At 37.2% G+C, this 26,277-nt stretch overlaps 1 protein-coding gene across 2 annotated transcripts in view; it reads right to left on the bottom strand.

Annotated features, from left to right (window-relative positions):
* Positions 1-3,716: 3,716 nt before the first annotated feature.
* Positions 3,717-26,277, bottom strand: part of LOC132130078 (cytospin-A-like) — a 28,941-nt gene continuing 6,380 nt past the window's right edge. The window contains exons 4-16 of one of the 2 annotated variants that reach the window (XM_059541708.1): positions 24,512-26,163; positions 23,226-23,433; positions 22,685-22,758; positions 22,387-22,562; positions 22,086-22,249; positions 21,723-21,850; positions 18,130-18,208; positions 17,748-17,837; positions 16,168-16,333; positions 14,851-14,953; positions 5,687-5,803; positions 5,399-5,458; positions 3,717-4,127 (exon numbers count right to left, since the gene is read on the bottom strand). In XM_059541708.1, the coding sequence (XP_059397691.1) occupies positions 4,038-4,127; positions 5,399-5,458; positions 5,687-5,803; positions 14,851-14,953; positions 16,168-16,333; positions 17,748-17,837; positions 18,130-18,208; positions 21,723-21,850; positions 22,086-22,249; positions 22,387-22,562; positions 22,685-22,758; positions 23,226-23,433; positions 24,512-26,163 (3,107 nt within the window). In that variant the 3' untranslated portion in view covers positions 3,717-4,037. The remainder of the gene's footprint in view (positions 4,128-5,398; positions 5,459-5,686; positions 5,804-14,850; positions 14,954-16,167; positions 16,334-17,747; positions 17,838-18,129; positions 18,209-21,722; positions 21,851-22,085; positions 22,250-22,386; positions 22,563-22,684; positions 22,759-23,225; positions 23,434-24,511; positions 26,164-26,277) is intronic. The other variant, XM_059541709.1, reaches the window with a different exon arrangement.

The raw sequence follows: 26,277 nt of genomic DNA, 5'->3' as shown, positions 1-26,277 counted from the left end.
CAATCATTCCACACGTTTTATCACCCTGACAAAGTAATACGCAAAAATGCACTACTCTGAGCGTGTTTGGTCAGGGCAAAGGCGAGTCGAGTCTTATCTTTCCTCCGCTCCGTGGAGTTGTGGTGACCACTGACAAGTGCGCGCGCTGTCACAGTGACACTCACGCGCTGGGAGAAAAACAGACCCACGTCTGGGTGGTTTTCGTGGTTTGTTCTAGGCTATTCGATTTATGCAAAGTACATTAAACAAGATGTTTCCCTCCCTACAAGACCATTGTGGGTGGTAACTTCTTCATCAAGCTGTCATATTGGCAATCTTTATAGTCCTTGCAATTACGATAAAAGTTAAAATGGATTAGCCAGCACATTATCATAAATAACTAAATAAATAAAAAAGAATTAGTTATGAAAAATAAAATAAAAATACGACAGCAAAGAATACATTTAAAAAAACGTTAAATTACTAATAAACAGTGCATAGGCCTATATTAAATATGAATGAAGATGAATGTCACAATGAATTCATGTATCGATCAATACTTTCCAGTAGTAAAAATAAATGGCTTTATTGGTCAAATACTATGGTAGGCCAATATTTAGGTAGAAACTTTTATTTATTTTTTACACTTATTCTTTTGAGATAATCGTGCACATAATCTTGTTTTATAATGACTTAAGAATAAATATATCTGATATGACGTTTACAGTAAAACACGACTGCATTTTTTATCCGAGGAATTTAGTTTGAATCTTTTCGTTTGTATGCTAGTTTCATTTTTAGTAAACCCGATTTGAAATCACGCAGACAGTACAATGGCTGATGTAAACGTACGTGATGATAAGGAAGTGAGGGACCTGATGGTCACCGTGAGGTTGTGTGGTTTCTCACGTACCGCCGAGACATCCTGCTTCACCTCAGGGCCACATGAAGATAAATGTATGTAATCAGCAAACCAGAGGCTGAGGTCCACCCACCACACTGCAATGACATTTCTTAATGTTTTGGACCTAATACATGAGCCCAAGACTTTTCGTGGCCCTTCAGTAAATCAAATCACAGCCTGCATGCTCACCTTTTACCACAGCCTTGTTCATGCAGAAAGCCCTCGGCACAAAAATAGACACGTACTGTACCTCAGATTGCCAGATACAATCGGTGTGAAAATGAAAGGTTATTTTAGTAGTAGGAGGAAGTTCTTGAGTACAGCCGTTTAAATAGACCTTTTCTGCTGGCTCACTTCTTTCTTTCCACAAGACAAGGGGTAGTTTAGATTTTTTTTCCCATTTCTAATTCTTCCCATAAGTGCCATGTGTGACTTCCAGGAAAGGTTGTATTCAAAAAAAAAAAAAAAAAAAGGAATGAAAGAAAGAAAACAAAGAAAGAAGTTCAGATTACCATCCATTGTACAGTTTCATGCTATTGTGCCCTTGGAATAACCTACAAACTATGAGGTTAATTTAAAAGAGAGGTGTGTGCTTGAGCTCTAATGCGCGTCTGTACACCAAAGCATCTTGGATTTAACATCTTGGATCTGGAAGGACAAACCTGCTCAAGGCTACCAGAAATGTGCAGGAATGACCCCAAGGACCAAGAAGAGATCAATATATCAGTGATTAAATAAACATAAAATTGAAGGGTGTTACAACCAGTTATCATTTACTATTGTGTTATTTATTAATCATTTCAATTAGCTTTTATTTTTATATTTTCAGTTTTATTTTAATGTTATTAGTTTTTGTTTTATATTTAGCATATATATATATATATATATATATATATATATATATATATATATATATATATATATATATATATATATATATATATATATATATATATATATATTTCAGTTTTAATCATTTAATCTCATCTCTGTTAGTTCCCAAAACACATTGCCAATAATTTTAGTTTACAATAACACTGGTTACAACAAATAAAAATATCAGACTGTATTTGTGGACACAAATATTGCTCTCACAAAACTTTGCTAGCAGAAACCTTACTTTATTTTTTCAAAATCCTCTCCTTGATATGACGTACAGTGCTTTAGGAATCTTTCTTGAAACAAAGTATTGGTAGCGTCAAAAACACATTCCAGGATTTGTACAAACACGAATGAAGTTGTAAAGGAAAGCAGAGCAAGATATGAAGTGATCTGGTTCAAATCAAAATCTTCACATCAAACTCTATATTAGGTCACAACCTACATCTCACAAGATGATCCAAACAAAAATAATCCTTGTCACTACTGACCTTTTCTAGGTAATTCAATGTCAGTGTCAATGACATTTCCACATGTAAACAAACCGATACACCACAGAGGATTCTCAAACAAAATCTATCATTTAAAACATGACAGTTACTTAAATGGAATAAATTATAGTTTTGCAACAAACATGACTTGCCCTTGACATAAAATCAACTTTGAAATGCTGTGATTAGCGGCATAAATTTGCTGCAACCCACTTGATCCCTTTATAAAGGTCTCGATTTAGCAAATTAGCCCCAAAACAAACATGCCGGTATTAAAAAAGCAGTGCATTGAAGTCAGCAGAGCATGTTTATCAATTGTGCTGTTGGCTATTTCTTTTCCATGTAAGGCTTCGGTTTGTATGCAGAGGTTTATCTTTGACTGATGTACAATATATAATGGGAGAGATAGAGTGCATGATTTAACCATGAGCCGACAGTGCGGATGGATTGTAGACATCTTATTTCATATTTCATACCAGTGAATACACATTCAGCCTTTTTTATTTGTGCTTTTATGCCCATAAAACAAACTCAATCTGAATCAGCAAGCTTTCAGAACATAGCTCGCTTTATATGTCAAATACGGATTAGTAGTGCATTGACAAAAAGGACTGAAATGCTGAAAAATATCCTGTAAAACGTGCTGAAATTTAAAAAAAAACAAAAAAACAACACTAAACGAAAGCTAATTCGTTTAGTGTTTTTTTTTTTTTTTTTTGAAATTTCAGCAATATAAAAACATTTTGATAGCAACAAAACTAAGTTGAACGTTAAAGGAACAGTTCACCCCAAAATAAAAATTTGCTGCAAATGTATTTACCTTCAAGATATTCAAGATGTAGATAAGCTTGTTTCTTCATCAGAACAGATTTGGAGAAATTTAGCATTACATCACCAGCTCACCAATGGATCCTCTTCAGTGAATGGGTGCCATCAGAATGAGAGCCAAACAGCTTATAAAAGCATCCCAATAATCCACAACTAAATCCACATGACTCCAGTCCATCAGATAACACCTTGTGAAGTGAGAAAAAAAAACATGTTTGTAAGAAACAAATCCTTTTTGTAAGCAACACATCCTTTCTGATGGCACCCATTCACTGCAGAGGATCCATTGGTGAACAAGTGATGAAGAAAAAGAACAACTCATCTACATATTGGATGGCCTGAGGGTGAATAAATTGTCAGCAAACTTTCATTTTTGGGTGAACTACTATTCCTTTAATGTCTTTTTTATTAGAAAAAATACAAAAAAAAGACACACGAGACAGATTTGAGATTATTTAGGCTAAGGAAAAATAAAAACCACCATTTGTGGTATCACTCTTTGGAATAAATAATGATAATCTAAGACCAATTCTGGCATAGTGAGGCCATCCTTTTGAGAAAACTAGAAAACAAGGCATCTTTCAAAGGCAATCGTATTCTGAGATACACACTATCATTGCTCGGTTGGCACAATACACTTTAAAGTATTGTTTGTTTATGGTTTCTATAAATAGTGTTGGAAAGTTCTTAAAGGAAGTTGCTGGCTCATGAACCCACCGACTTCCCACTTCTCTTCAAAAGTGCTGTTCAGAGAAGCTTACTAGGATCTGGCCTGTTTCTGCAGCCATATAGGATTTTGGGAAAACACTGGAAGAAACAGTAAGCTGAGAGTCGATCAAGCTTCCCCTGTTCGCAGCTAAGGCCTCTGGGAAATTTGTTGCATCTTGGGAGTAGCATTCCACAGTAAGGAACCGAGGTAAGACTGAAGCTGCCAATACAGCCGCTCAAGAAGATTCTCAGGTCTCAAAATACTTATAGATGGCCGTCACGTAGGTCATGACGCTCTGCCAGTCGGGTCTTTCTGTGTGCACCATTTCACCAATGTCCTGTCAGACAGAGAGATTGAGTCAGATGGGGGAAGGCAAGAGGAACTGGTCAGAAAAAATGATGTTTGTGTGGCACAACAATCTAGCCACAGCTTGCTAAGCAAAGAGCAAACAACATACTTTATGAAAGCATTCAATTAATAACAGGTGCTGAATTAAATACTGCTGCCTCTTTTCAAGACAGGGAACATACTCTCTCCACTGAAACGGCTAAATAATGTGATATTACTACTATTACTACACTGTCTAGTTAAGCAATAAAAACTTAATTGGATCACTCTTTGTATGTATTGCCCTTTTTACCACATGACATGTTAAAACCCAATAAAGATTTTGCAACAAGACAAAAACAAAGAGTTATCTTAGATGATTTTATCAGATGATATTTATATAGAATGAATGGTAATGAAATGACAGGGTGGAAGTGAAAAAAAAGCATTCATTTTAATAACATAGCTTTAATCAAACAGTCTATGACAATAAAACACTTGAAGGATCATAAATTAGGAGGAGCATTGATGAAGTCGCAGTTGAATATTTAATTTAGCTCAATATGAGATGTTATGTGAGGGAAGTGAAGTCATTTTTGGTTGCATCATTGTTTTACAGCTGCAGATAGTATTTATTAACAGGGCAGAGAGATCTACTAATGCTGAAATTCAAAACAAACGAAGATTTATTCAAGCAGATCTCAAAGAGGTGGTACATCATACATAACAGAATTTCATTAAGAAAGATAAAAAGGCTTGGATAGAAAAGGCCTCCTCTGAAAGGAAAGTTATTAAAATGCATTTAAAAATATGCTCAGCAAAGCTGCATTTTTTTACAATTTAAAATTTAATATGCATATTATTACAATTTAAAATTTCGGTTTTCTGTTTGAATACATTTTAAATAAATGTTTTCCTGTTGTGGCAAAGCTGCATTTTCAGCGGTCATCACTTCAGTCTTCAGTGTCACATGATCCTTCAAAAATCATTATAATATGCTATTTTACTGCTAAAAATCAATGTTGAAAACAGTTGTGTTCCATCATATTTTTGTGGAACTGTGATCCATTCTTTCCAGGATTCTTTGATGAGCAAAAAGCTCTACCGAACTGCATTTATTTTAAATCGACACCTTTTGTAATATTATAAATGTTTTTACTGTCACCTTTGATTATTTTAATCCACCCTTGCTTGAATGAAAGTATTATTTTTGAATTAGGTTCTGGGGCACTGTAATATAATGTATATATTAATTAGCTTTGACGTTTATATTAAACTCACCAGTGTGGATTTAATTCCCACACTTTCTGCTGCCTGGAAAGCCAAAGTGAAATTCCGCCTCTGTAAAACACAAGCAAGAAGAACTGATGTCAATAAATGAATTGAATTATTAGGAATTATATGCAAGTCTTCTCTAAAATATATATTTTTTGTGCTAACTGATATTCAAGAAGGGAACATTTAGGTTGAAATCAGGTAAACTGGACCGAAATGTTCAGCCAAATTCAAAAGCTGTCCAACTGACCTGAACTCACCCTGTTTGTGTCTTATGTGTGTGAGCGTACAGACCTTGTCCTGGCTGTTGAGCTCGTGGTAAGGGATATGTGCCGGCAGATAGGTGTGAAGTATAGCACAGAAAGCCAGCCCATCATTCCAGCTGCTGCTGAAGTTGGTGATGTCAATGTTCTGCGTGTTTGCGGAGAGGGGAGTAAAAAGATCAATAATTACAATTTCAGTAGATGAACTGATGGGATTGGGTGGGTGATTCAGGGGACTGATGAAGCAGTGAATCTTTCCGTGTCCCTGTGACATTATGGGTGTAGTTAAGAGCCACAGCTGTAAATCTTGACAGAAATAATGCCTTTTTTTCAATGTTTACACAAACGTTGGACACATTGCTTTACATACAATTAAGCATGCCTATCTTATTTGGAGACACTTACAGCTAGAGTGACCAATATGCACCGTTCATACGGGACACGTACCAGGCAGGATTTTAATATTGCCTAAAATATCCAGGTTTTGGCTATTTGCACTGTGCAGGTTGATCATTGTGTAACATTCATGAGAGCTATAAAGAGCAGAGGAGACCGCTCCTTATGCTTTCGAATCGCTTTCATGTGTTTGTTCGTTCGTTTTACTTGAAGCATTGTGGCGCACTTTGGTTTTGTTTTGGATTTGTGCGCAGCGCCGCTTCAAGTCAATCGAACGAACAAACACGTGCACATATTTGCATCGCTTTGATCGTTCCCTCTAGATCTCACCTTCTCACACACAGCCCCACGATTGGTCGATTATGTACAATACCTGAATGTTATTGGTGAAACTGCTCTGGATGTTTTAGGCATTATTAAAATCCTGGCTGGGACGTGTCCCGTATGAACGGCGCATATGGTCACCCTACTTACAGCGCATGTTGACAAAAAACCTTATCTTTCTACATGCGTTACATTACACGCACACATAACATTGTTTGTTTAGTAAATATTTTGCCTATTTAGTGCTTTCAACCACAGATAAGGTCATTATACTCGTAAACAGTCCTGAATATGTGAAAATAAATCTCATATTCTGTGTAAAATTACATATATAAAATGCACTGGGTCAGAAATGGTTTGTAAGTAACAATCATTTCAAAAATAACATACGTTTACAACACCTAGACCTTGATGGATGAGATGTTTTCTAGATACACTCGTGCACACCAACTATTTTCTCACGCACTGCCAAAAAAATGGAACCAAATTGAACTTTAATGCTGTTCTGAGAATAGTGTTCACCTACTTATTCATATTCACTCACTGACAGTCTCACCTTGTGCTGAAGTGTTTGTTCAACAGCCTTGCTTATCTGCATCAACATACTTCACACGTGCTTCAATCCATACACGGAAGTAGCCATCCGACTCGTTGGGGCCATTTATGGTGTTGTTGTGACCAGGAAAGAGGCTCTGCGTTCATTAATGCCCTCCTCAGATCTACAGTTCTCACGTGTTGCATATGTACATAGACTACTATTCATAATTTTGTGGCTGGTAAGACTTTTTTTTTTAAATAAACTAATATGTTTATTCAGCAAGGACATTAAGACTTCACATTGTTACAAAAAATATATATATTTCAAATAAATGCTGTTCTTTTGAACTGTCTGCTAAAGAATCCTGGAAAAAAGTATCATGGCTTCCTCAAAAATACCAAGACGTTTTTTTACACTGATAATAATAAGAGATGTTTATAAGAGAACAAAAAAAATCGGTTTATTAGAATGATTTCTGAAGGATCATGTGACACTGAAGACTGGAGTAATGATGCTTGAAAATTCAGCTTTCCATCTCAGAAATCAATTGCATTTTAAAATATATTCAATTAGAAAACAATTAGAATAATATTTCCCAGTATTACTGTTTTCACTGTGTTTTTGATCAAATAAATGCAGCCTTCATGAATATAAAAGACTTCTTTACCGTTCCCAAATTTCTGAGAGGTAATGTTGGTGCAATTATGGTAAAGTAGCTAGCAAGTGTCATCTTTTTTTTCTATTATATGTGTTTTTTGTTCCCAAGATTTGCTTTGTTTGTTAAATCTGGAATCCAGAATGAAATACGTAGGCTGTATTGTGACAATTTACTGGAACTGATATTTGTTCACCAATGCCTCTGATCTACATTCGAGTTTTCAAAAGAAACAAAATCACTCTTTCACCCACATCCTCTAGCAAAAAGAGTAACAGCCTTTATCAGATGTGGAAGGCCGGTATAAATGTGCAAAAGGATTGCGTAAATTGGCAGAGCTTTGTGGCAACCCACGGAGAGTGGAGGGGAAGGAAGTGATGAGTTCATCAGAGTGGGCCACAGCAGCAGGAGATGGAGAGGCAGGGGCAGACCCGGGTCTGTAGAAACCAAAGTGGTATCACTGATAATGATGCCCTGTTTTTCGTCAAGAGATGTGTGCTAGCACACTGACCACTGACTATGGTAGTGCTTTTCATAGTAAGTGTCCTCAAAAAGTATTAGGATACTATTAGGATACAATGATCTGCACCTCTAGTTATTTCCTTAAACACCTTTGTGAACTTGAGAGGAACTGATTTAATAAATATAGTAGGACCGGGAACATGTAGTGAGGAAGTTAAAAAGGTCAATTTTGTTTTCAATTCAACTGTAAATTCCTTAAAAAGAATTAACTGTCATTTCATTCTTCACTAGCCAGTTACATCCACAACCGAATCCTCCCTTACAGTTCAGTGTACAAACTTCAGCCATGTTGTTTCAAGCTAAACGAACGTCAGCACAACAGAACCGTGTGAAGAGAGTGGGTTACGACGACATCGAGACATCCTCCCTGTGTCCTCTCTCGTTTGTGTGCCAGTGTTCAAAGCAAGCAGCTAATGAAAAGAGGTCTTGTGTGCAAAAAAACAGGAAGGCCCGGGGGAGAGAGCATTAGGATAATCACATTGAAAATGGAGAAACAGAGGCAGCTTGCTGCAAAAAGTGCACTCCAAGTGAAGCCAGGCCGCTTGTAATGAACACATTAGAGTTTCAGTGAAAAATGGCTTTTATCCACTGGTGGACATTTCCATCAATCACATGCACACTTACTGAGAGACAGACAAAGATGCAGTGAGCAAGAAGGCGACAGAAAAATGCTGGGTTATGGGATAGTGGTGTCAAAAAGACAAAAGAACTCCCAAAACTGAAAGATGGAAAAAATTTATTTGCCTGGAGGTGATCAAACTGACAAAAACTAAAAACTGCAAATTTCAGAATCTATGGAATTAAAAGGAAAACACGGCTATAAATCACAAATCTGTGCCCACAAGGGTTCTATGCTCTGATTGGCTGAGAGGTTTTCTGTTTGTGAGAAATGTAGCACACTTCCTGACTTGAGGGAAACCATGGTAACCTCATGGTCCGAAACCCTCTCTGAATGGTAAACATTTAAGATGTTTGATGGCAGAAGAGTCATTGCAATTGAAGGTAAATCTGTACATTGTGCATGGCCATGTTCCATTTAAAAAGCAAACACACTCAAACAAGAATGCCTGAATGCTGACAACTGTGAAATTGCCCAAGTGAATTTACAAATTGTAAGCTATACCAAAATAATTTCTATCATTTAACAAAGTTGAAACCACATTGAAAACCATTTTGAAGCCATTGAAGTCTTATGATCAGCAAGGCTGTAAATATACTGTAAAGACAGTAATATTATGAAATATTTTCATTTGTAATATTTTAATATAATCTAATATTTTAAAATACAATTTTATTTAAATCTATAAATATTGTATAAGCAAAATTTATTCCTGTGATGGCAAAGCTGAATTTTCAGCAACATTACTCCAGTCTTCAGTGTCACATGATCCTTTAGAAAACATTCTAGCACGATTTTCTGCTCAAAAAAACATTTCTGATAATTATCAATGTTGCAAACAGAAACAGTTTCTATTTCTCATGATTGTTTGATGAATAAAATTATTACTTGTGTGTGCATGCGAGTTGTATTTAAAAAACTTTTTTAAAGTTTAAAAAATTCAGTTTGAAGTTTTAATTTCTTTTAATACCTCAGGCCAATATATATTATTAATCGGGCTCAATATATAAAATCATGTTATGGCCACTAATCAATATGATGGACATTATTATAAATGCAGATGTTTATTTTATAATAACCAATTAAACGAATAAAAAAATGGTTTGGCTGATACCAATATGGCAATCAATATATATATATTGTGCATGACAAATATATATATATATATATATATTAGGGGTGTAACGGTACGTGTATTCGTACCGGACCGTTTCGGTACAGGGCTTTCGGTACGGTGCACGTGTGCACCGAATGACCGAATGCAATATTTTGTGCGGAACATAGGTACATATTCATGTTTCCACACAAACATATTAAGTGGCGGAAGTCTCTGCGTTCAGCGCAAATCCCGCCCTGCAGCTGATTCTAAAGTTTTCAAAAGGAATCACGCGAGTGTGAACATCACTACAACTAGAAAAAAAACAACCGTAATTCAAATGCAGCTCCCGTCGGCATTTAAACAGACCTTTGCTCTTAATTCCAATCGGGCCAACGCTATAACGAAATCTGAGCAGGTCTAAAAACTGAAACTGTTGTTGCTGCACTTTACTCTTTGGAAAAGTTATATTATATATACAGGTCCTTCTAAAAAAATTAGCATATTTTGATAAAGTTCATTATTTTCCATAATGTAATGATAAAAATTTTACTTTCATATATTTTAGATTAATTGCACACCAACTGAAATATTTCAGGTCTTTTATTGTTTTAATACTGATGATTTTGGCATACAGTTCATGAAAACCCCAAATGCCTGTCTCAAAAAATTTATTATTTATTCAAATAATTATGTTCAGTTATGCACTCAATACTTGGTCGGGAATCCTTTTGCAGAAATGACTGCTTCAATGCGGCGTGGCATGGAGGCAATCAGCCTGTGGCACTGCTGAGGGGTTATGGAGGCCCAGGATGCTTCGATAGCCTTAAGCTCATCCAGAGTGTTGGGTCTTGCGTCTCTCAACTTTCTCTTCACAATATCCCACAGATTTTCTATGGGGTTCAGGTCAGGAGAGTTGGCAGGCCAATTGAGCACAGTAATACCATGGTCAGTAAACCATTTACCAGTTGTTTTGGCACTGTGAGCAGGTGCCAGGTCATGCTGAAAAATGAAATCTTCATCTCCATAAAGCTTTTCAGCAGATGGAAGCATGAAGTGCTCCAAAATCTCCTGATAACTAGCTGCATTGACCCTGCCCTTGATAAAACACAGTGGACCAACACCAGCAGCTGACATGGCACCCCAGACCATCACTGACTGTGGGTACTTGACACTGGACTTCAGGCATTTTGGCATTTCCTTCTCCCCAGTCTTCCTCCAGACTCTGGCACCTTGATTTCCGAATGACATGCAAAATTTGTCCAAAAGTCCAGTGCTGCTTCTCTGTAGCCCAGGTCAGGCGCTTCTGCCGCTGTTTCTGGTTCAAAAGTGGCTTGACCTGAGGAATGCGGCACCTGTAGCCCATTTCCTGCACACGCCTGTGCACGGTGGCTCTGGATTTTTCTACTCCAGACTCAGTCCACTGCTTCCGCAGGTCCCCCAAGGTCTGGAATCGGTCCTTCTCCACAATCTTCCTCAGGGTCCGGTCACCTCTTCTCGTTGTGCAGCGTTTTTTGCCACACTTTTTCCTTCCCACAGAGGTGCCTTGATACAGCACTCTGGGAACAGCCTATTCATTCAGAAATTTCTTTCTGTGTCTTACCCTCTTGCTTGAGGGAGTCAATGATGGCCTTCTGGTCAGCAGTCTTACCCATGATTGCGGTTTTGAGTAATGAACCAGGCTGGGAGTTTTTAAAAGCCTCAGGAATCTTTTGCAGGTGTTTAGAGTTAATTAGTTGATTCAGATTATTAGGTTAATAGCTTGTTTAGAGAACCTTTTCATGATATGCTAATTTTTTGAGATAGGAATTTTGGGTTTTCATGAGCTGTATGCCAAAATCATCAGTATTAAAACAATAAAAGACCTGAAATATTTCAGTTGGTGTGCAATGAATCTAAAATATATGAAAGTTAAATTTTGATCATTACATTATGGAAAATAATGAACTTTATCACAATATGCTAATCTTTGAGAAGTACCTGTATATATATATATATATATATATATATATATTAAATATGAGCAGGCCTACAAGTGGGGCTTGGTAATGCTGCACTGTAATCATAGTTATTTATTTATATTTTTCATTATATTTTATTATGTGATATTGGTTTGAGAGTATTTTATTTAGTGGAGAACTTTGCAGCAGTATTTTATTTCTTATTCTTATATATATATATATATATATATATATATATATATATATATATATATATATATATATATATATATATATATATATATATATATATATATATATATATATATATATATATATATATATATATATATATATATATATATATATATATATATATATTAGGGGTGTAACGGTTCACAAAATTCACGGTTCGGTTCGGTTCGATACAATACACTGGTGTCACGGTTCGGTTCGGTACGGTTCGGTACGTTTTAGATACAGCAAAAAGAAAAAATTGGCAGATAAATTTCCTTGATTTTTAAAAAATGTTTTATTTATTAAAACTAACAACTAACAAGAATTACGGTCTGTCTGAAATGGGCTCGTGAAGGAATATTGTAACGGGGCTCAATTACATTAAGCATGTTCTTAAAACCTAGGCGCTCGCTCACTCACTCAGTACGCGCTGAAGGCTCGTTGCAAAATGGCTAATGCGTTTAACAGACCAGAAATAGAAGATCCTCTAATAATCAACAGGTCTGGTGTTTGGGTGCACTTTGGATTCCCTGTAAGCTATAATGGTGATGATAGAATGAATGGTAAATAGTAAGGTCTCATATCCGCGGCTATAATGTAAATGTAGCCTACAATCACCGTGGTGATGTATTTTGCCCTGTTTGAATCCGTTGGAAATGTCTGTCTAAATGCTGCGGGGATAGTTTTCATGCGTGTATGTTTCTCCTTTTTTCCGTCTTTTCCCAAATACTGACACACTAAGGTGATGTCGGCGTAAATGAGTTGACATGTTTCAAGTATTCCCGCTGGTGTTTTTTTTTTTTTTTTTGTGTATTCCCGCTGGTGTAGGCTACCCTAGATGCGACATATCATTGTTTTTTTATCCACCACTCTCTTGCCATCACCATTATAGCTTACAGGGAATCCAAAGTGCACCCAAACACCAGACCTGTTGGTTATTGGAGGAGCTTCTATTTCTGGTCTGTTAAACGCATTGGCCATTTTGCAACGAGCCTTCAGCGTGTATTACTGAGTGAGCGAGCGCCTGACTGAGTAGCCTAACCAAAGACTGTAAAAAATATGGACAAAGCGTCTGTGACGTCACCCATAGACTTTCTGAAGAACGGGTTTGAAGCCGTTTATGGGGGGTATAGGCAGCGCCATCTTGGAAAACCTTGGGAAATCCTAACCCCACCCACCTTCTGACGCAGCGCGTTTCACTCGCTCTGCAAATTCGGTTATCTCGGTGTATATTTTAGGCAACGAAATATGTTATAAAACACCATACTAACTATTTTTGTTTTCATTAAAAGAAATCTTAAACATAGCCACACAAATGTGGTTCAGGCAACGCATATTGATTATATTCAACTACACATAACGTTTGCCTATTTATGAAAAAACAAAATATAAAACACAAACCTGCCTCTTTTCATTTTAAATATAATATAAAAATATTAAACATTTTATGGTCCAGGCAATATGTGCATTTGTACTAAACAACAGATTTTGCAGTAAACAACATTACAGATCATTTTCGTTGTATTAAAATTTAAAATGACAAAACTCAACCCAGTCTCTTTTTGTTAAATTTCAGTTTTATCAATATTAGCCATTATAAAAGTATAAGTAAAAGGTATAAGAAGCTATACAAATAAAGCAAACAATTCAGTTAAACATACAAAGTCAGCGCTCTAGTCTAACCATACATCGGTAAAGTTAAATAGCTTATAAAGTTATGAAACTTCCCCTCAGCCAAAACGATTGCCCAGGGAAAAAATTATAGATTTACGAGACCAAAAATCGCCCATTAGATATACACAAGATGAATTATATCTCATGTTTAACCACTACAGAGACGCCAGAGTCCGCGGCATTGGCGGCAAACTTTAGAAGGTCTAGCCGAGGAAAGACTGCTTCAGGCGGGGTACATGAACGCCGAGCGCCCGGTCATCGCTGGATCAACTGGATAAAATTTTCATAAATCTTTAAATAAACCACAGATTTGAGCTTTAAACAACTACATTCTCGCCTGAAAAACTCTTAAAACTACATTTCATGATACAGAAACAGTAGTATTATATGTCAACTGTATTAAAAAATGGCGCTTCTTGTTGTCATTCTCCGTGGCGCTGCCTTGTCAGCTGTCAATCAAGCTGTCACTCAAAGTTAACCACACCCTTATTGTCATATATTTTATATCTAAATACGATCTAAACTAACAAGTTAGAAAAAAAAAATCACCCCCCTCACAGTTGTCAGGCACTCGGAAGCTATCGAAAATTACAATAAAAGTCCATGGGACCAACTTGTAAAAACATGAATTTATGCTGTGAAAACGGACATTTTAACATGGGGGCTATGGACATTTGCTCCCTTTTGGGACCTTCCCCTGGCGGATTTTCGATGTATTGCAGTTTTTCGCACTTCCAGGTAGACTTAATTTTTCAGATCAGAATGTTGCCGCTTTTTTCTTCTTCGGGGGTGTCAGGGGCGTTGCCTGTTACGTCGTTTGGGTTATTGGGCTACCTTGTTGAACGCATATTATATTTCACCTTTTTTTTTATTTTCCAAATATAATTAATTAGTCCAACGAACCGTTCGGTCCATAATGCATTCAATACGTATATATATTAAAAAGTGTTTAAAAAAAAAAGTGTAAACAAATTGTTAAAAAAAAATGTATAGTAATAAACAACCTGCAGTTTAATGTTTGCATTTCTTTCCCTTACTGTACCGAAAATGAACCGAACCGTGACTTTAAAACCGAGGTACGTACCGAACCGTGATTTTTGCATACCGTTACACCCCTTATATATATATATATATATATAAACATATACACACAGACACACACACATATATATATATATATATAAAAACCTGTACCTGATAACCCTCAGTCTTCTTCTGGCACCACCTGAGCAGAGCATTCCTCTTGGATCCTGCATATTCCCTGGCTAATGCAGACAGAGGGTCCTTTCGTTCCTCTCTAAAGAGACATCAATCACTTTAACAACACAGTTCCTTTGTATTGGATTCAACTTTAATAGCAAAAACCATCCTTCATTTTTGAGCGGAAATTCTATCGAGATGCACTGACCTGATGGATGCACCAACTTTAAGATCTTTCTGACACTGCCACTATAACAATTTATAAATTGATTCTGTATTGTAAAAACAGACCATCTTACCTACACAGAAATGTCAACCAACTGCACTGAAGAGTATAATTATTTTAAAAATTGCAGTAATTTTGCTGGGGTATATTTTTAGAAATAGCTAAAAAAAAATATATTGTATGGGTCAAAATTATAAATTTTGCTTTTATGACAAAACTCATTAGGATATTAAGTAAAGATCATGTTCCATCAAGATATTTTGTACATTTCCTACCGTAAATATATTACTACTACATTTTTTATTAGTAATATGCATCGCTAAGAACTTAATTTGAACAACTTGAAAAAAAAGGTGATTTTCTCAGTATTTTTTTGCACTCCCAGATTCCAGATTTTCAAAATAATTGCATCTCGGCCAAATATTGTCCTATCCTAATAAACCATATATCAGTGGAAAGTTTATTTATTCATATGTATAAATCTAAATTTTGAAAAACTGACACTTAAGGTTCTGTGGTCCAGGGTCATATATAATAATCAAATAATAATCAAAATAAATCAAAATCAATAAATAATAATAATGTTAATAATTTAATAATTATATGTTGTTGTTTATAATTTATTTCTTTTTTTATATTATATTACATAAATAACAATAAACAAAAAAAAATCCACTTTCAACCAGCCAGCACTTGAGTAAAACTAGCTACTATCAGAACTTGGTTCTAGCTGGATTTTTCCAGCAAGGAAGTTAATACTACAACCAGAAGGAAATGCTTCAATAATAAAGGAAAGTACAGAATGATTCGTCTTCCTCCAATGAACTATTCAAAAGCCACGGTGGACCCACGGTCAGGTTTCAGGACAGGCAAATGAGTGACATCCATTATCAAAACACTGAACTGTCAACACCGCACCGAGCAGACAGAGACAGAGACAGAGAAGAGTGTGAAACATAGAGACATCTGGCCCACCTGACAGCAAGAAAGAGTCTTCTAGAAAGTCAACAAAAGAAGAGCCAGAGCAGAGATTAACATAAAAGAGATGGAGGCAAATAGAAAAACAAGGAAGGTCCGCCGCTTACCGTAAACGTCCTCGTGTGGTGGGCGTGACAGAGGCAGTCGGGGAGGAGCAGTTGGACGATAAAGACAGCTGGGGAGAAGACGAGCCCAGCGCGATGACTGAAGATGCCGTTGATGCATCGGTTACCGACAAATCTCTCTTTAACTCTTCGCTGCTTCTTCGAGAAACTGACAAGTAGAGGATGCATGGACAGTTAGATAATTATTCCAAAATCAGTGTGCCGTTAAAGGAATAGTTCACCCAAAAAGGAAAATTTGTTGAAAATGTATCGACCCACAGGTCATCCAAGATGTAAATGGGTTTGCTTCTTCAACAGATTTGGAGAAATGTAGCATTTGCTCACCACTGGATCCCGTGAATGGATGCCGTCAGAATGAGAGTTCAAATAGCTTATAAAAACATCACTGTAATCCACAATCAATCCACACAACTCACTGCATCAGTTAACATCCTGTGAAATAAAAAGCTGTTCCAGATGAATCCAGATGATTTAACTTTAAATCCTCACTTCTCCCCAAAATATAAGTCTTTTATACATAATATTGCTTCCACAAGTGAAAAAGTCATGTCGTCTGTGGCCCCGTTTACACTAGTGCGTTTTCATTTTAAAACAGCATTTTAGAATTAAAACGATCTCAGTCTACACTACATTACTGAAAATGCATGTCACGTGACCATTCATGCACACTGGGCATGCACGTAAAGAAGTCGGTTGCTAGTCACTGGCATGTTTAACAATGAGATTGGTGGCGAGGAAAAGCAAGAATGTCTTTTGTGTGGACAGATGATGAGGTGGAATTGTTACTCAAAGTAACTAATGATTACAAGGCAGCCAAGCACTGTTTACAAGCAAAAACGGTCCAAAACAGTTCTAAACAAATATGTTGATGGATTGTGCTGTGCACAACTGGAGATGGACCTTTTCACTAAAGGAAGCATTATTATGATTTATGAACTGGTAAATTTGCCAAAAACTGACGATTAAAAGTTAAAGCACCTTGATGAATTTGTTTCTTGTTTGCAGCTTTTCGCTCCCCAAGTCATGAACATGATGAACTGATCGAGTTGTGGGGATTATTTGTATATTATTGTGATGTTTTTATCAGCAGTTTGGACTCTCATTCTGACGGCACCCATTCACTACAGAGGATCCACTGGTGAGCAAGTGATGTAGTAATACCGTATTTTCCGCACTATAAGGCGCTCCTAAAAGCCTTTAATTTTCTCAAAAAACGACAGTGCGCCTTATAATCCGGAGAGCCTTATATATGGATCAAGGCGCTCTGTCAAAATGTTGACATTCCCTTTAGCACAGCTCCATCTAGTGGATGCATAACGCAAACCCATTCAATGTAGTATCTTCTATTCTATGCGCCTTATAATCCGGTGCGCCCTATATATGAAAACAGTTCTAAAATAGGCCATTCATTGAAGGTGCGCCTTATAATCCGGTGCGCCTTATAGTGCGGAAAATACTGTAAAAAATTTTTAGCAAATTTAAATTTTTGGGTGAATTATTAGTTTAATGTCACAACACACAATGGGCATGTTGAATAACTGTACAGTCAAGTACATACATACCTGAAATGGACTTAGTCGAATCTATGTTTGTCACCCTCTGGAGGCTGCAGCTGGGGCGTGTTACAGGTGAGGTCCGGAGGAGGTGGTCTGCTATTGAATTACATAAAAACACACATATAAATCATGACAAAGAACAACAGGCTTTATGTGGCATGACTAAGCTTTTGCTCTTCTAAAATAAATATCCTGCTTCTTTCTCAAGGCCTGGCACACGAGCTCAGTGGTCATTAACTGCAAATGTTAAGCCTGAGGGAAACGCTTCAGCACGATTACACATGACCTTTAACTCTGAGTTCGCCTCTGGATAACTAGATCAAACCAGTGTGAGGGAAGACCAAAAGATCAAGGGGTTAGATTTCAAGTGTGACTAACGTCAGCCCACCTGGTATGCTCAGATCTGTGTAGCTCGGCCTCTTGTCCAGCGCTGACGACAGAGGTTTGACTGAGCTTATGGTGTGCCTCTGTAAAATACAGAAAAAAAAAAAACATGCATAAAGGCAAAACAGGGCTGGGCAATAAAGCCACAATAAATAATAAATATTGGTTACATTTATATATTTTTTCTTTTTTTATTATTTGCTCTGAAGTGGCTGACCAGGGTGATTTTGAAGATTTAAAATAACAAAAATATAGGGAGGTCTTTAAAAAAATTATATATATATATATATAAAAAAATTATAATTAATCATTTTGTGGTTAAATTTTTTTTTAAGTGCTATTATAGTATTTATTAATATTTTGCATTGGCTTTAATGTTTTGATTTTAATTTTTATATTTTTAATTACATTTTTCAATAATTTCATCATTTAATGATTTTTATATACATTTTAAAATGCATAATGGTTTTTATATATTTTATTAAGCTTTATTAAACTTATGTTATCAAATATAGGTTTTCACTTAATATTTATATTTTGCTTTATTTCAGCTTTCTTTCAATTAATAAAACCATACATGTAATAGTTTTAGTTCAAAATAATAATTGATAATATGGAATAATTTAACAATACAAAGTTTGAGACATGTAAATTCATGGTACATATTGTAATTTAATAATAAAACATGAAAAATACCAGACAAGAACTCTTGAGACTAGTCTTATTACAGTCTTTATGCATTAAAACGTGATGTTGCTTCATTATATATTCCCAGCAAAATCATTTAGAATACATCATAATATACAATATATAACTCAACCCTAGCTCACAGCGCAGCTTTAATAAATTCAATGAAGTTATGTTAGAGCTCAGGTGGTTAACACAGTTAGTTGTGAATTGTTGATGTTTTTAAATCACTGTTGTTTTTCATTGCCTAACCAGATAAACAGTACAGTCCAAGCCAACAAAAATGGTCAGTAATTACCATTTCTAGAAAAATTGAAGGCTTTTTCTTGTGCCCCAATAACACAATTTCACAAATACATGCTTAAGCAAGTACATATTGACTTTCTATTAAAACACAGGGCTTTATGAAACACATCTGACAATATCAATGCTTGTAATAACTTGCTGTGATACTTTGGGAGTGATGTTAAAACAATATTTCTACCAATATAACAATATTTAACTGTCACCATTGTGCTAGGGTGATTGCAAGGCATTATTTTACTGGCCCAAGTCAAAAATCCACAACAAGAGTCTATGATTTCCTGGTCCTCTGAGTTAGATCCCAGCCTTCAGTGCCAGTCAATGGGATTTTTCCATGTTTTATTTAAAATTGGATATTTAAATGTAAACCTCCTCCTCAACAAATGGCATGATTTCATGTCCATAGCACACAATGTTCTGAACAAGCACCGATAATAAACTCAAATTCACCACAAATACACTACAAGATTTCTGTGCCTTGCATGTGTTTTGTACTCAAAGTACGTCAAACTGCCTAATTTTTTTCTTTCCTTACAAAACATCCTGTTTTGGCACATTTTGACGAGGGTGAGACCAAGAAGGAAAGCACAGCAGGTCTGGAGATCTCGTCTGACAGACAGGGTTGTTAGGTCAGAAAATCCCTATAGAGAAGAATGCAGACATCTGCTAGAGTGATCAGAGAGACCCATCTATCCCACTGCAAATTCAGTTTACTTTTAAGATGACTTTTTTTTTAATGGCTTTAAATATACTGCTCAAAAAAATAAAGAGAACACTTGTGGGTTACATTGTGTTGTTAAGTGTTCCCTTTATTTTTTTGAGCAGTATATATTCATTCATATACGACAAATAGACTTCCATTTAAAAGATTTGGGGTCAGTAAGATTTATTTTTTTATTTGTTAAAGAAATGAATACTTCTATTCAGCAAGGATGCATTAAAATGATCAAGTGTGTCATTAAAGACATTTCAAATAATAAAAATATATTTCAAATAAATGCTGTTCTTTTGAACATTCTATTCATCAAAGCATCCTGAAAAAATATTTCACAGGTTCGACAAAAATTTTAAGCAGCACAGCTGTTTACAACATTGATAATAATAAGAAAGGTTAATTTGACAGCAAATCAGCATATTAGAATGATTTCTGACTGATCATGTGACACTGAAGACTGGAGTAATGGCTGCTGAAAATAATGAATGAAATAATAAATTAATTACATTTTAAAATATATTCAAATTTAAAATGGTTATTTCAAATCGTAACAATGTATCACAATACTGCGGTTTTGCTGAGAGACGTCTTTTCAAAAATGATTGGAAAATCTTACTGACCCAAACTTTTGAACAGAAGTGTAACTATTTTAAGTATTTGGTAGGGCTGTCAATCGATTAAAATATTTAATCGTGATTAATTGCATGATTGTCATGAGTTAAATCGTGATTAATCGCAATTTAACATTTTTATGTTTTAAATGTACCTTAAATTAATTCTTTTCAAGTTTTTAATACTCTAATCAACATGAGCATGGACAAATATGGATGCTCTATACAGATAAACCATATCAACATAGAGCATGAAGACTAGACATGTTTCAACGGTCATAGATGACAAATGAAAAAAGAACAGAAATACCAGGTTCCCATTACTACTTCTTTGCACTTAGCAATTTACTTACACAAGCCTGTTTACATTCGCAGGACAGGGCAGCTCACTTCTTCTGAACATATTTTACATTTATTATTACATTTGTTTGCCTCTCTGTGCACACATACTATTTTTTGATGCAGCTAAATTCAATAAAACAGTTTTCAATTATATATTTTACTTTTCTGTTGTCAGACAACTGAATGAATATGAAATGGAGACTGAAACGTGACCCATTAAGACTACATAACCAGCTCTCCCTTCCAAAGATGTTAATCTGCACAAAAATCCTGATTTATAATCAGGTGAAATCAAATACACACAAGATGAAGACAATGCTGTGTTGTGATTTCGGCTATACTTGCATGTAAAATTAGAGAAGCAGAATATGTTTTAACTCTCAGCCGCAAGCTAAACAAAGCAGATGCAGAGGTGTGTTAACGCTGGGAAAGCAAGACCTGGTGCTCATGCGGCAGTACCGACGAGTGTCAGAAACTAAATCAGGTTTGTCCATGAAGCAACCAAATTTTTGTCGCTAGGCGCTTTTTTTGAGAAAAAACAAAAGTCGCTAAAGGTGTCGGAAAAGAACCTGGCAACACTGCGTATCTCCATTTCTCCAACTTTGGGCTAGGACATCGGTCAAACAGAAAATGCATGCTGCGATAATCGCATGTTAATAAAATCAGTGCCGTTAAAATTAACTTGCGTTAAGGCATTCATTTTGACAGCCCTAGTATTTTGTTTTTACGATTTTGTTTTTGGAATGATGTCAAACTTCAAACTTATTTGTCATGAATACTCTTATTTTATAAAATAAAAATACTTAAGTTAAAAAAAATTATTAATACATAATTATTATTAACAGATATTAAACAGTTGGGGATAGAATAGGCCAAAACTATATTGTGCATTTATCATATGACTATTTCCATCCTTTCATTAATTCTAATTGTTCATACCTGCATAGGAGAGACAGCAGCGGCTGGAGGGGTTTTGACGGGACTGGGACTGAGAGGCGTTCTGGAAATAGTGGCAGCAGCAGCAACAGCAACATCAGCAGCAGCGGCAGGATTGGCTGGAACAGGACCTGTACATAGAGAAACAGATGTGATTTATAAAAAGAAATGGAAGAGGTTTTTATATGTTTGCATGCCAACCTATCAAATGGCTAATTTGTCATTTAATGTATGTCATCATATATTTAACCACTTGTGAGATTTGAACAACCTACAACCTTTTGGCAACCCATCTAGATCTATAAACACTAGGCCACAACACCCTAAACGTGAGGTATCATCATAAATCTGCAGGAATTTATGAACCCTGTGAGGCGCTGTCGAAGCTCTTGATGAGTGTTTTGACTGTGGGTGAAGGTTCAGAGGAAGTGGAGGACTGTCTGCTCAGGCCCATCCCCTGCCTCAGTGCGGCCAAGTCTCTTTCCACGGCATTCATATAATTATACACTCGGCCACGCTCCTCTTCCTGGCTGTAAGACACACACTGATGCACTAATCATTCGCAAATATTTGCACAAAAATAATCACACAACCTGTCTACATCCCTGTTGTCACAACACACTGCACTGCACAACACACTGTACATTTTCATGACATCTTCTCTTACTTCTTGCTCTTTAGTTCATCCAGCTCTTTGTTCATCTTCTCATTTTTATCCTGAGCTTCATGTAACCGGCGACGCAGGTCTCCGATCTCCTCCTGAGCTTCTGTCTTGATTTCGTTGGCGATTACGACAGCTGTTTGCAGATCAACTTGGAACTGACGCCACTCGGCTGATTCCTCCTGTGAGTGACAGGTGTCAATTCAGTTCTTTTGGAAAATTAACGAATTAATAAATTATATAACAAAATGGAACACTGTGATATACACAGTACAAAGGAAGCAAATAAAAAGGGAAAATTTACCCGCAATTTTCTGTGAAGAACTTTAATCTCTTTCTCCATGTCATATTTCTGATCATGAAATTTTTTGATAGAATCTGAAATGAAAAAATGACAGAAATATATACAGATTTATAATGAAAGCTAAATATCAATCATTTGTTCCTGCAAGTTAATTTACTTTTATTTTATTTTATTTTTTTTTTAAATACACTTATTTATTTGTATTGATGTTAAGATAATATTGTATGGAAAATTATCAAGTATGTTGAAACTGAAACTGAAAGCTAAAGAAAAGTCAGGTCATGACAATATCTGTATGGTCTACTGCGATAGCTCATTGCCGCCTCTATGTGGACAGAAGCCTGAATAACCACAAGATAATGAAAACAAAACATATTTGGTCAACACCAGAAAAAGTTATTTGTTACAAATATGTAGCAACAATGTTGGCAGTGTAGAATTACTAATATATATATATATATATATAATATTATATTACATTATAAGTGTGTGTGGATTAATTATAAATACTTTTTAATGACAATCTTGTCATATGACTTACTCTCCAGGTCAGAAATTATGAGGTTGTCATGGAGCTTGACAGCACGATGCTGCTCGACTTCATCCTCTAGCTCAAAGATGGTCTCCTTCATGTCAGCGATCTCTGTGTCCTTCTCCTCTAGCTCAGAGCACTGCTGCTCCAGGAGCTGCTTCTGCTCCACTAACTGTGCCTGGACATCATCACGAAATGCTCGGAACTCACCCTCAAGCTTCAGCAAACACAGACATTCACATTAGCAGGGATACATGTTGGAAAATATACATTACACTGCTACTACTACCTGGAGGATCAATAACTGTGCTTTAAAGGGATACTCCACCCCAAAATGAAAATATAGTCATTAATCACTTACACCTTTGTCCTTCCAAAACCATAAAAGCTTAATTTGTCGTCGGAACACAATTTAAGATATTTTGGATGAAAACCGGAAGGCTTGTGACTGTCAAGTAAATTGCAGTGTCAAGGTCCAGATAGGTATGAAAAACATCGTCAGCACAGTCCATCTGCCATCAGAGGTTCAACTGTAATGTTATGAATCGAGGAGAATACTTTTTGTATGCGAAGAAAACAAAAATAACAGCTTTATTCAACAATTAGTCTCCTCTGTGTCACTTCACATTACCATAGCGCCATTTAGGAGAACATCCTCCGATTGCAATCGGTGTCCGCTCTTCTGTGTCAGCCATGCTGCACGGATGCGCTGTTTTCATTCAAATCAAAGTGTAAATACACATAGAAAACGTATCCTTGTGTCGCGGCGGACATAGAATACTGTACGTAGTTTACATTCAGCGGATGTTCTCCAAAATGGTGCTAAGGTGATGTGGAGAGACAGAGAAGACCAATTGTTGAATAAAGTCGCTATTTTTGTTTTCTTTGCGTACAAAAAAGTATTCTCAGCGCTTCATAAAATTCAGATTGAGTCACTGATGGCAGATGTACTATTTTGACAATGTCGTTCATACTTTTTTGGACTTTGACAGTAGAATTTACCTGGCAGTCAATGGGACAGTCACAAGCCTCCCGGTTTTCATCCAAAATACCTTAAAATGTGTTACGAAGACAAATAAAGCTTTTACAGGTTTGAAACGACATGGGGGTAAGTGATTATGACAAAATTTTCAATTTCGGGTGGAGTAACCCTTTAAGGCAGCGGTTCTCAATTCCAGTCCTTGCGCCCCAGTAGGCAATATGTAGTACCTATTCAGACAGTATGCGTCTCAGACGCAGCTTAAGACAACTTAAGATAATAAAAGGTATGAGTTATCCAAGTGTGTCATTTTCACCTTGCAAATTGCGTCCTGGAGCTGGGCAGCTTCACTGCGTGTGTACCCCAATTCCTCTTGTAACTGAGCTGCTTTGGCCTCTGCTCGCTCTTTGTCTAATCTCTCGCTGTCCAGCAGGTAGCGTATATCTGTCTTATCCCCTGCGTTGTGAATGGAGAGGAGCTGGGCAACTCTCTGCCTCTCTTGCTCAAGTTGGATCCTGCAGCGATTCAGCTCCACCAGCCCCCCTTCGGACACTACCCTCAGCGCTTCCAGCTCCGCATTGGCAACTGCCCGCTCCCTCCGCTCTATTTCCACAGCTCTCTCCGCCATATGGACACGCTCCTTCAATGCTCCCATCAGGCCTTGGGCTTCTGCATTCTCCTGTTCTGCCATCTTGAGAGCACTGCTTAGTTGTTGCTGAACACCCAGCAGCTGCTCCCGCTCAAAATGTGAGCCATCGTTCAGCTCGGCGTAGCGCCTTTCCAGCTCCACATATCGGACGCTTTTGGCATCTTCATCATCCTTGGCGTAGGCCACCCGATGCTCATCAAGCAGGCCACGGAAGTAGTCCAGCTGTCTTCCGTATAGTTCCAGACGCTCCCCTTGTTGACAGAGGGAGTCAACCAGAATGGCACGCTCCTCACCCAGGCGTTCATTCTCTGTGGTCAGCTCTTGTATGATCTGCTGCAGGTCAGCAAGCTCCTGCAGAGTGGCCTGGAGTTCTTCTGCTGTGCTGTGCTGGTTCTCCTCCATTTGATGGATCCGCTCAGTCAGGCAGGCCATGGAAACTTCACTAGTGTTCCCGCTGCTGCCTCTGCGGGAATGTTCCCGGCTCGGTGGCCCTCCTTCTGATTCAGAAGACGATCCACAACCTGAAGGCACATCCAGAGCATCATCGCTGGAGGTGATCGGCTGGTAGGCCTCACTGCACTCACTGTCCACTGCATCAGGAGGGCCTAAACGTCTTGTTTCTGACAGCAGGTCCTCGATAGAGCCTTGGGCAGAGCCTTCTGCAGAAGATGCACACATACCACCCCCCCTGTGTTCACAGTGACCTCCACTGCAGCCAGCAGCTACAGGCTCAGGACTGAGGGACAGGCAGCACAGACCTTTGACAGGGCTGTCTAGACGATGTTCCAGAGAAAAGCCGGGAGCATTGAGACGATCCTTCAGCATCCGGTTTTCACTCTTCAGCATATTTAGCTCATCAAGGATGCCCTGGTTCTGGTCTTGAAGGAGGAGGAGAGTGGACTCTACATCTGTGGCACTGATCAAAGAAGAAACCTCTTTCTCCTGAGGCTGCTTGCTGTCTTGAGATACTTGTTCTGGATTAGGGGCCTCAAGTTCTTCCAGACCAAGCTGAGCTTTCATACCTCTAAGTTCAGAGCGGAGATGTAGGATCTCCAGGTCTTTGGTCTTGGCTAAGCCAAGCAGGTCCTTCACTTGACACTCCAGCACTGCTTTATGGCTTATCTGGTTGTCTGAGCGAGATTTGCTCGTCCGAGAATCTGTCTCTGCTAGGGTACCGCATCGTGATCTTTTTGGAAGCATGGCATCTGTGGGTGCAACAAGCTTTTTGGCAACACTAGCTCTGGTATGTTCTCGCAAGTTCTCTCGGGTCGTGCCTGGATCCTTGGCTGTGGATGACATGGCACGCTTTCCTGAAAGACCTACAGGAGAAAGAAATGGTTAGAAGTAGAAATACTTCCATAACCACCAAACTGTTATGGAAATTGCATTAGCTGTGTTGTGGGTATCAAAGTATTTGTGCAACACAAACAAAA

The sequence above is a fragment of the Carassius carassius genome, chromosome 47 (assembly GCF_963082965.1).
Source record: "Carassius carassius chromosome 47, fCarCar2.1, whole genome shotgun sequence".
NCBI classification, from domain to species: Eukaryota; Metazoa; Chordata; class Actinopteri; order Cypriniformes; family Cyprinidae; genus Carassius; species Carassius carassius.
Note: the sequence above shows the minus strand (reverse complement) of the source record. Positions and strands in the feature narration are given on the sequence as shown.